This window comes from Protopterus annectens, chromosome 4.part1 (genome assembly GCF_019279795.1).
Source record: "Protopterus annectens isolate FY-2018-M chromosome 4.part1, PAN1.0, whole genome shotgun sequence".
In the NCBI taxonomy this organism is placed as follows: Eukaryota; Metazoa; Chordata; order Ceratodontiformes; family Protopteridae; genus Protopterus; species Protopterus annectens.
This window is the reverse complement of record NC_056734.1, coordinates 701981603-701993633: the sequence shown is the minus strand read 5'-3', so window position 1 is coordinate 701993633 and position 12031 is coordinate 701981603. Positions and strand designations below refer to the sequence as shown.

The following is a 12031-nucleotide window of genomic DNA, read 5'->3' as shown; positions in this document are numbered from 1 at the left end:
TTTTAAAGAGTTTTGTTTACTTATTTGATTTACAATTTCATTGCATACAGTTGCTACATCCTTTGTGCTATTGTTAGAATTACTGTTTCAACACTGCTTCCTGGAATAATGCTAGCAGTTGTTACAAAACAGATTTTCATTTTTTAGTCTTGTCTCTAGAAATTTATAATTATGGGCACTCATTGTCTTTTTTTTTTTTTTGCTATATAGCCTTTCTAAATATTGGGTACTAGTTGTGTTCTTTCCTTTATAGGAGTTCCAAATATTGGGTGCAGGTTGTTATGTGATTAGTTCAGCAAGTCCTCTCTAGTGAGTAAGCATTTGGGCACATCCTTTGTGTATTATAAGATAGTTCCTCAGATTCTTCAAGACCTTTGCTCAAAGCAAGCATGCCCCATTGACTCATGCAAGCAACCCAGCACCTGTGCTTGAAGGTGTGCTTTCTCCATTGCATCCTAGTTTATTTATTTCCATATGCTTGCACAGCATGACCTAACATCTATCACTGGAAGTGCTTTCAAGTGCCTCAGAAACATACCTGCAGGTGCAGATAAGTCTTCAGATCAGGAATTAGATCCATTATAGATATTGCCTTTATTGCCTGGGGCCATATCAGCATTTCCATAAGTATTAGTTGTGCAAGCAGGTCAACATTATATCAAAATAATTTGAATGCCTGCCTCCTAACCCAGAACCAGGAGACCATAGGATTAGTCCACAGGAAGTCTTGAGTAGAAGCCCAACTGTACTTCAGGCAGGATCTACATAGATTTAATTGGATCTAGATTTGAAGACAGGCCTCAGGCTTCTGCACTTTTAGTTCTATTGCAGTGGGTTCTGCCCCTTCACCAAGGTCATCGCTCTGCAGCTAAAAGAGATCCCCAAACACAGTAGAAGTTGCCAACAGTGTTCCAGGATGCTTGTAGGTATAACTTGTATGAGCAGTTAATTGCATTTCCTTATCCAGTATAAATCACTTGTAGTTTATATTTGGAACATTTGTAAGTGAGAATGCTCTGACTACAATGATTCTGAATAAATTACTGGCCTATGTCCTGCCACAAAAATAAAAAGTTGGTCTTTTTTTTTTTTTAGCCTAATTAGCTTTCCAGGGCAGAGGTTGTATGACAGTCAGAGGAGAAATGCAGATTAAGTTTCTGTATATTGAATTAAATTGTAGTATTTGCTTGTGGTTCTAGAAGAAAACCTTGAAGTACGTCAACGAGTGTCAGTGTGGAGGCAAAATGAGCAGTAGAGCTGTTGCATTCTTTTCCTAATTTGGTAAGCAGTAAGTGAGCACCAGTGGTAAATGCTTTGGCAAGTCTAGAATGGGGACTTAGAGAGAATCACCAGTATCCATCATAATTCGAACAATAATAGAAAGATGACTGATGGGAAAACACCTCTGTCTACCTTAATAATAATGGTGTCCTAGATTTTAACAGGCTTTTTTCATTAGGATATTTAGTTTGTATTTGATTAAATACATATAAAAAGTCAAAGACCATTTGCTTGTTTTATTCAAGAAAATAAAAATGCACAATGTTGCAATATCATTTTAATTTTAAATCTTTATTTCAGCTAAACTAGATGCACAGAAAACGAAAGAGAGAACAGAAGAGGTGGCAGTTAAGAAAGAAGAAGGTGCTGTAACTTTTTCTTTTCATTCTTCACTGGTTTCCTTTCATTATAATTGTATATTTGCCATATTGATTTTGTATATTTCCTGTCATGTTGTATGTAGTATTTTAGTTATGAAAGCCATACATAGTGTGTAGTAATTTCATTAGCCATTGTGCACCATCCTGCCCTTCCCTGTTTTCCTTCAAAGAGCTGGCACTGCTAAAATTGTATCAAATCATTGAGGCTGTTGAAACAGTTTGCATCTGTTTAGGACATATTGAAGCTGAGTGTCTTGATATCAATCTTTGCAGTGGTTAGTTGTCTAAAATCAGACACCTGACATTGCATGAACATTGGTAAGAAGACTGTCAGTGTTGTCAGGTTTGTATAGAAGCACACTTTGTGTCAACTGCATTGATTTGGTAGAATGTTTGACAGATTGTAATCAAATGTTTGTTAGAGTTTCATTAGTGCAGTGCTTCTCAAATTGTGAGGATGGTCTCCTTGGGGAGGTGCCATCCTTTTTCATGAGAGATCTGAGCAAATCTGAGTGTTTTATTTATCTTGCATGTTAACACTGATGCCTGAATTCTTTGAGAAATTGTGCTAAATGCAAATGGGTAATAATCAAGTAACTATCAGTGCATCATTGTAAATGGTATGTGAAAAGGTAATAAGTTGAGACTTGTGTGAGATAGTGTGGAGTCTGGATTTTTGCTTCTGAAAACTGAATAAACAGCAGACATTATTTGATAAAATATATTACTCTAGATGCACAGTATAACTGAATTTACCTGACGAGACTCCAATATCATTATGATATCCTGTTGAAGCTAATTCGCCTTTTTTATGGTTAAAGGGAAACTTAGTGTGACAAAGTCTGAGAAACTTGCACTGGAGGTGTTTGATATTAAAAGTCAAGTGTTGCTCCTTAGTTTATTTTCATAATGTTTGCTTTTTTGATAATTTGCATGTCATGTCCAATTTTGAACTATATTGGTTTTAACTATAGTTCATGGAAAAATAAGTTTTGTTTTCTGTTATCCTTTCAGAATTAAAATCAAAGGGTTTTTGAAATGTGGAAGAAAGGAGAACATGAAATGCTGCTGTATTCTGTTATACTTGTGGGTTCTCATGCACTGCAGAGTTAAATGAGAAAGAAATGAGAGAGGCATGAAATGCAAAATTATTACATGATTAGCTCAGGTTAGAGACTGAACAGTCACAAAATTACAGAGCAGCTCCAAATCTGTCTGCATTACAATATTTTCTTTTAACTGCATATTTCCCAGTAAAACGTACATGTGAAGAAAGTGTATTTCATGGGTTTCTTTTAATTTGTAGCATATTTTAATTATTTTTACTTTAAATACTTTTATGTTTTAGTTTCCTTTCAGCTTTGTTACCTGCACTTGTTTTCATTATTTCTCAACTTTTTATGTGTGGGTAATGTTTGCAACCTATTGTATTTGTTATATGTTACATTCGTTATTTTATGAGTTAAGTAATAACCGTTGTTTTGTTATAGGTGTGTAGGCTGATGACAGAGAAGCAGTTACTAAGACCAAGTGTACCTCTTGATTAACTTTGTAGCTCAGTAATGTTCACACATCTTGTGTGGAGGGGTAGGCCATGGTCCGCCAATTATTGAGATTAACTTTGAAAATGACCAGAGTTGAGAGACTTTGGTTTAATGGGCATGGAATAAGTTGGCTTCTTTCATAGCAGTAGTTTGCTGTCAGTTGGTTGTGTTTTTTTCACACTGCCTGGGATCCCCCCTAAAGTCACATTATTTTTGTCACTTTTTATTAAATCTGATAATGTCTGTAACTTCAAAACTGTCTCAATAGTGAATACTACTGTTCTGTTGTTCATTTATGTATTTCCCCAATTTGACTTTTACGGAACATACTTCTTGAACTTGTTTTTAGTCTTTAGGTGTTGTAGGATAAGACATTTGCTTTGATCCAGTATTTTGTGAACTTCAGATGCAGTTTGACTGTTTGCCTTTCAGCAACAAAATTTTGCTAATGGGAGATGGGAACAGTTTTCCTTTTCTGCAGTGTTTACCTTTCTCCATGATTTTGAGACCATTGAGTTGGTGTATTTATGTAACAGGGAATGCAAAAAGGCTTCATCTTATTGCTTAAATATTCATTGCAGGCCGGGGTTGATTTTGTTTATATTGTCATAGATTGTTAGTAGGCTAACAGCCCAGGGGTACTGTCTAAGCCTAGCCAAGTCTTCCCAAAAGAATAATGATGTCCTGTATCCAAATAGGACAGTGAGGACCAAGCATTTATTAGCTACTTCTGTGAATAGTGGACATGGGTGCTATGTATGGTGTAAATCTCATATTCCCCATCCACTAGTCTAGACTGCTCTTAAATTGATTAATAGATGAACTCAGCTTCACATGGATGGGAAGCCTTGCCCATAGGAGGGGCAGTCTCTATTGGATTTTTCTCATTAACAATTGCAGTATTTTGTGTTAATATTGCTTATTTTTCTTCCTAGCTCCTCCTTTTAATCTACTTTTCCCTGGATCTCCGCCAAGCCAAGTTTGAACTACTGGCCTGCAGTGCTCTTTAACAGAACCGGGCAACCTCGGGATCAGTGTTATTCTCAAAATATACAGAAAGTATGCTTTATCCTCCGGCCAAAAGTAATTGCTAACCCTTGTTTAATTTTGATTTTTTAATCTAAAAGCACTCCACCACGGATGTTAGCTTGGCCCCCCAATCCTATATTTCCTAACAGCAGTCTCCCTTGTTCATGCTGTTTTAACTATTTGAAAGCCCTGCTGTTTTTTCTAGTATTACCAAACCGTTTCTCCTATAAATTGTGGTCTTTCTAAATCCCACATACTCCTGGTACAAGTGTTTTTTATTTTCTCTCAAAAGAAAGGTATGCAAAACAAGCAAGTCCAAAGTACTTACTGTTTTTCCTGATTGTTTCAGGACATTAGCTGCCCCCCCAACACACATTCTGTACTTTTAACTGCAGTCTCTTTATATGCTGTTTTAACTATTTGTAAGCCCTATTGTTTTTCTACTTCTACTAAACCCTTTCTCTTATAAATTCTTGTCTTCCTAATTTCTACATAACTCCTTGGTAAAATAGGTTTATTTTATTTCAGTAAGAAAGGTATGCACAGCAAGCAAGTCAGAGTACCTGCTGTCTTTTCTTACTGTTTCTGTAGACTTGCACATCTGTAAAATCAGGGCCAGCCCTTTTTCATCATACTGTTGGCTATCCACCACTTTTTCTGGTCTATTCTGTCCTCCCCCTCTTCCACAAGACCTATTACAGCCTAACCTACCTTTCATAAGCTACAGGAGCCAGTGTTCTGGCACTGCTGTAACATTAAAATTAGTATCCACTCACGTCCTAGTCCCTCCCTTATTTGAAAGCTTACCTCTGCTCCTTGCTGGTCCCCACATTTAACTAACTTTATATCTTACAATTGGCTTCTCAGTAGTTGAATTTCAATAAATAAAGATTGTCTTAGTGTACCATACCCTCTTCAAGCTTACTGATAATTTTGTTTGAAAATCATTACCTGCAGACCTCAGTGTTGCCCCGCTCCTTTTGCCCTCGCTAATACTCTGACTCACTCAGCTCCCCTACCCAGCCCCCATTTCCCACCCGCCTCCACTACTCCTAGTCTTACACCTAGCCATCTCCACCCACTAAAATTCTAACCAATAACAGATTAGCCACTCCCTCTCACTACCCTCCATTAACGTATACCAAATTACATCCCCCCTCCATATCCCCACCTCCAGTAATGAAACCGTCACATAATCATAGAATAACCGCTATGCTTTCATGCAATCTCACTATCCTATTTATCCTAACACTAACCCTCTACCTCACCTCCTACCAAACCACATTAAGTACTACCTATACCACCCCAGCAAAACATACCTCCACTTATATTCCTCACACTCCTCACTACAGCCAACACATATCCCCAAGCTTATACCATCATACTACAATAGCACTTAACTCACTCATGTTGCTCCCAATCACTCCTAGCTCACCAACAACAAAGTATATAGCCATCCTAACTAAAACTTTCCAAACTCTTACATTATATAAACTACCATCTGATTCTAGCAGGAGACATACACCCAAATCCAGGACCTAACCGTATGCAACCTACCACAGCTAATTCAACCCTCTCCTCTAGCTGTCTACCCACTACTAGACCAAACACCAGCTTACTAATTCTGAGCTTAACTATTCAAATTATTAACAATAAGGTACACTCATTGCATTCACTACTGTCCACCTACTCCCCTGATATATTATGTCTGAATGAAACCTGGCTAAAGCCCACTACAGCAGACAATGAGTTCTTTCCTACTGGATGCAAAGTACTTTGCCACAATAGACTGTCTAAAAAAGGGGAGGAGTAATAAGAACACCCTAAATATCACCACTATTAATCCACAAATCACTTCCTTCAATAACTTTGAACTCCTCCTAGCTAAACTCAAACTTAGCGAAAAAAGTCAGTCAATATTATCACATGCTGTACACCACCAGGTAACAACATACCTACCCTAGAAGCCTTCTTAGAATGGAGAAGTCAAAACCTGCCCCAGGAAACTATCATCTTCAGTGACTTTAATATAGATTGGAACACATGTTCAACTATTTACCCCACAAACCATATCCACCTTTACAGTTTCTCACAAGTCATCCAATCAAGCACTAGATTAGGAAATGCAACAATCAAAGAGAGCCTCCTAGACTGGATCTTAATAAATAAGACCAACACCTCTTACCAAGCAGGCATCCTCCCAGACTCCTTTGCAACCATCAACCCACCTTCCTACTAAAATTCAAAACCCAGGCCAGCCCTACCCCATATTACAAACAACCCGTAACACAAAAAAACTTTGACTCCAACAAATTCAAACTCGAGCTAAAGCACCATAACTGGAACATACTAAAAGTACTACCACTAGAGGAAGCCGTAACCCATTTCAATAACACTTTCCTAGAAATCCTAAATGTCCACACTCCAGCCCGGACCACTAAACTCAAAATGAAAACAGCCCCTGGCTTACCAGAGAGACTAAAAACTGAATATCAGAAAGGAACAAAGCCTGGTATCACTGGAGAGCCACAAAACCCCCAGCAGCTAAGGAACAATTCCAAAAACTTAGAAATGAGACAAAAAAGCATTTATCCAAGAGAAAAATAATTATTTCCTCCAGCTACAAAACAAGCATCAAAACAGCCCCAAGAAATTCTGGGCAGGAATAAACTACTCCACCCTGGCAGACCCTCCACCCAACCTTCAGCCTTCACTAGTGAAATCACAAATACACCAGACACGTTTAACATATACTTCATAGAAATTGTTTCTAATCTTGTTCAAAAATGGCCCACATCCACCACCACTAATTGCCCAGAACCTGTAGATAGAACCAAAACAACCTTCCAGTTTCAACCCATCCCTACCAACTATGTCAAAAGGTTGCTATCCAAACTTAAACCTACTACACTAGCAGCTGATGGGATACCTGCTGAATACCTTCAGTTGGCTGCCAATGAACTTGCCTTCCCTATATCCATCCTTCTAAATAAATCTATCTCAGAAACCTCAGTACCACCCGCCTGGAAGACCTCCTATATTATCCTCCTCCATAAAGGCGGTACCTCCATTGACCTCACCAACTATTGCCCCATAGCCATCACTAGCTAAAATACTTGAGAAATGTATACACCACCAACTTATGCCATACCTGCTTAACAACCAACTTCTCTCTCCTACCCAGCATGGATTTCAGCCTTCTCATAGCACAACCACCACCCTACTCTCTTTCACAAACCTCATCAACCAAAATAAACACACAGGCAATCTAACTTGTGCCATATTCTTGGAGCTATCAAAGGCCTTTGATATGGTCAACCATCTTAAACTAGTACAAGCCCTTACTGACCTTGCCCTTAGTAACCAAAGCATTAGCTTGGTTTCAGAACTATTTACAAGGAAGACAATAAGCATTTTGGTGGGACAACAACCTATCCATACTGTTACCCATCACCACAGGAGTCCCACAAGGTTCAACTTTAGGTTCCCTCCTATTCTCCCTTTTCACCAATAACCTTCACAGCATCTGTCAAATGCAACAGTTATACAATATGCTGATGACTCAACATTTGTCTGTTCAGACAGTGATCCTCAGAAACTCCTCTCTCTAACCCAAAAAGCCTTCTATATCACTGAAAACTGGTTTCTTAACAAAAACCTAATACTAACCCCCCCCCAAAAAAAAATACTGTTATACACCTAACGAATATACCACAATACACAGCTTATTTAATATTGTGTCCAGGGATGGGACTGTCATCTCCCCTGATGCTCACACTAAATTGCTGGGAGTGACCATTGATGATAACCTCAAATTTGATCAGCATATAAATCAAACCATTAAAAATATCCACAAAAACTGGGCAGTCTGTATAAAAATAAACCATTTCTTCTAACACAACCTGCTAGGATAACAATTGCTCAAACTCACCTCCTTTCCACACTATTTTATGGCTCACCCATTCTCACCAACTTACCCAAAACTAAAATTACCAAACTCAATACATGTTACAATCAAACTGCAAAATTTGCTATAGGTGCCCCCTACCAATCCCACCACTGCCTTTCCCTAAAACAACTTGACTGGATTGAATTCCTGTCATCAAATTTCCTTTGCCCACAATTTCCTACTACTCCCAGACAAAACTCCAGCTCTGGCCAGTCTGCTAAAACTACTACCTAAAACTAGACAACTTTGCTCTAACGACAAAAAATTAATCAAGGTCACCAAAGACCAATAACACATCAGGAGACTCCCTCTTCCCTAACTACATAGGCAAAATTTGGAACAGCCTACCTACTGCTATTACATCAGCGGGCTCAAAGGTTACATTTAAAAGACTCCTGAAAGAACACCTAAAGCACACATGGATATGCACATGTTCCCCACCTTCTCCCCTTACTCTTGCCCGCTGACTTCAGCTTCCTCACCAAAAGAATGCAACTTCTCTAGCTTCCTTCCAGTTCCACCTCTAATTCTAACCCCTTAGTCAATACCCATATGTCACTGCTAGGACACTCTGGTATCTATCCGCTAAACTTTTCTCTCTATACCTCTGTTCGTACTTTATACTTAAGCTATTTACACCTCCTGCTTTTCTTCCTTGACCTGTTATCCAATTTCCCATCTCTGTCTCTTCTCCTGCTACTATACTCCCTACTACATCTAATCTTTGCTCTCTTTTTTGCTATACTCCCTACTGTGGCTAACTTGCTCACAACTGAACTGTATAAAGCAAAAAATGCAACCCCTACTAACAGTGTAAACCATTATGTAATGCCTTGAGCTAAAACTGCAAAAGATGTGTTCAGTCTATGTAAATATGTTAACTCTTAAGCTTCAATGCTATGTTATTAGTCAATGTTAAGTTCAGTAATATCTATGTATATTTGAGAAACTGTGCAACTTTTCTCCCCGGGCCTCCGCTGAAAATGGACATGCATCCAGTCGGACTTTCCCGATCAACAAATGTAAAATAAATAAATATGTCTTTCCAGCATGTTCTGTTTAAGTTACAGACAAAATTCAGGTCCCTAGACCTTGTATTTCTGGTACTGTTTGACTTACAGATATGCAGGAGATTCATAAGTGTAGGGTCTGCAGATTCCTTGTAAGCGTGGCATAAATCACCCCTCAGCAATCTGTAGGAGACTGAGTAAGAGAGGGAGCTTTAGGGTGCTCTGTGTAAGCAAGTTTTCTATGGCTTGTATTCTTTTTGTAAGGAACGTTTGAAGTCAGTCTAGTTGCTGCATATGCCTGGTCAGGTACATACCGAAGAGAGCATTGTACTCTGATTAGTCTAATAAGGGCAGAGTAAAGTGGGATGATGACCTTTCTGAACCTAGATGCCATGCCCTTACTTATAAGTTGAGTTACATAAAAAGATTTCCTCAGTACTGTGGCCATGTGATGGTCAAAGGTAAGGCTACTGTCTGTGTGTACACAGATCCCTGACTACTGGATCAATTCTTAGGGATGTATTATCCACATGGTAATTGGCCAGGATGGTTGACTTCCCAAAGGGTACAGTTATGCATTTTTTAGCATTAAGTTTAGTCAGAGATGGATCTTCTTGAAGAATGCTGGTGTCTACAGGGGAGTCAATGATAATCCCCAGCTTGCAATCTTCTGCAAACTTGCAGCCATAAACATTCAGCATTTGCTTCCACTTCAGAAAAATAGATGCCAGAAAGGAGTGAGCTCAGTACCAAGCCCTTGGGGACTCCGCTAGTAACTAGCCTGTTGGTGGAGGTGGCCTCATCTATTTTGACTTCCTGGGTCCTATTAGTGAGCCAGTTGGCTAGCCATTAGGTGATAAAAGGGTTTGTGCCTAATTTAGTGAGCTTGTCTATAATGCCTGGGTGGATAATGCATCAAACGCCTTGGCTAGGTCAAGGTAAGCTGTGTGCAAAGTTTTGCCCTCATCCATTGATTTGGTGACCCTCTCAAAACAGTTCATCAGACTTAATAGGCATGACCTTCCTTTAACAAAGTTGCAATGTGATGGGTTCAGCATTTGCAGGTTACCTATGTCCTCGTTTATCATGTTCATGATAATTTTTTTCATGACCTTACATATGAAGCTGGTAAAAAACGCGGTGGTGCAGCGGTAGCGTTGTCTCCTCACATCAAGAGATTCTCCTGTTCGATTCTTGGCTGGAGCGCCTTCTGTGTGGAGTCTGCATGTCCTCCCCGTGGTCGAGTGGTGTTTGAAAGACATACGTAGGGAATGCCTTTGTTGAAGGTTGGGCATTGAGCTGGCACCTCAGCACCGTAAAAATCTACTGCCAATCATTAGCAGACCAGAGTTCTGCTATGGCAACCCCTAACCGGGAAAAGCAGAAAGAAGAACAACAACAACATATGAAACTTGTCAGACTTATGGGTCTGTAGTTACGATGATCGGTGGTTGGGCCTCCTTTGTACAGAGGAATGACTTTAGCCATCTTCCATTCTTCCTTAGGCACAAAACTTGACTTTAGGCTCCAGCTGAAAAGTGATTCAAGTGGACTAGAGAGGTCATGTTTCATGCTATTTAGTAAGTACTCCGAGATGTTACTGGGGCCCACCAATGCAGTGCTTTTGGCCTTGGAAAGTGCATTGATGACATGTTCCTTAATAATGTTTTGAGGGATTGTGGCATGCATTATTTTCTTTGGCCTATCATAGGAGAGTTGGGGAAAACATTTGTACTGAACTTGTCAGTGAAAAGGTTGGCATTGGCTACTGGTTCAGTGTGGGTGATGCCACTTCCAGTAAGGTCTGTGCATTGTTGCATGTTTCCCTTGAGGCTATGGACATAGCTGTAGAAAGCTTTGTGTTTTTTGTTTGCCTGAGAAGCTACTTTTTCTTCAAATGTATCTGTTTAGATTGGTCAGTGGGCTTTTAGTATATTGGGCTTTGTTAACTATCTAGTGATTAGTTTTTTGTTGTTTCATCACAGTTCCTTTTTTTGATACAAGTGGTTTTATTGGGTCATTAGGTAGCATTCTACCCCTTTTCAGAGCATTTTTACCTTAGTAACAGGGTCAGTACCAGTCATCTCTGCATTCTGTGAATCTTTAGGTCAGGAAAAGTTCTGCCAGATTCTAAACATTTGTGATCTTCAGATGAGATAATGATTACTTAAAATAACTCAAAGTCCTCAGCTTGAATTACTTGTCTGCTTGACTGAAACATTTCTGCACAGCCAATGAATTATTAGGTCCAAAACATGCCCATTTCCAATGTTAATCTTTTTAAGTCACTTCTCAAAACAAGTTTGTCTTAATCATCTTTTAAAACTGCAGTTTCTGCATTTATTGTTTTATTTCAGGTGTCAGTGGTTCCTGTATTTGGGATGTTACTGAAAGAAATCCTGCATTTAAGGCCTCATCATCATTCTCTTGCACTAGTCTGGAATTCGTGCCTTGTGAGAAAAAAGATAACAATTATCTCTACACGAGTTAGCATCATCTTCACACTTCATTTCTGTCTCCTGCAAGACACAGTTTTAGTTGCTGTGATTTCAGACAGGTTTTTAAGCTGGAGGCATTGATTTGGAAGTATCTTGTACAGTGTGTCACCTAGACAGAGTGACTCATAACTAACTTGTATTTTATTTCCTAAAGTGATTTGACTATCTCTTTGCATTGGTCAGTCAAGGGCAGGTCTTCTTTGCTTGAGCAAACAATTAAGAATGTTACACACAGGATGTACAGAGGGAACTGAAATGATAGGAGAGTAGAAGAACCACGATTGACTTTTCTTGTGTATAACACAAGGCAAACAAAGTTTGGCACATGACCAATAAAACT

The 12031-nt window shown here is 39.1% G+C and overlaps 1 protein-coding gene across 1 annotated transcript in view; it reads left to right on the top strand.

The window, feature by feature from the left end:
- Window positions 1-12031, top strand: part of RSRC1 (arginine and serine rich coiled-coil 1) — a 3250950-nt gene that overhangs the window by 2667677 nt on the left and 571242 nt on the right. Inside the window, exon 7 of the mRNA XM_044070481.1 lies at window positions 1582-1644. Coding sequence (XP_043926416.1) covers window positions 1582-1644 — 63 coding nt within the window. The remainder of the gene's footprint in view (window positions 1-1581; window positions 1645-12031) is intronic.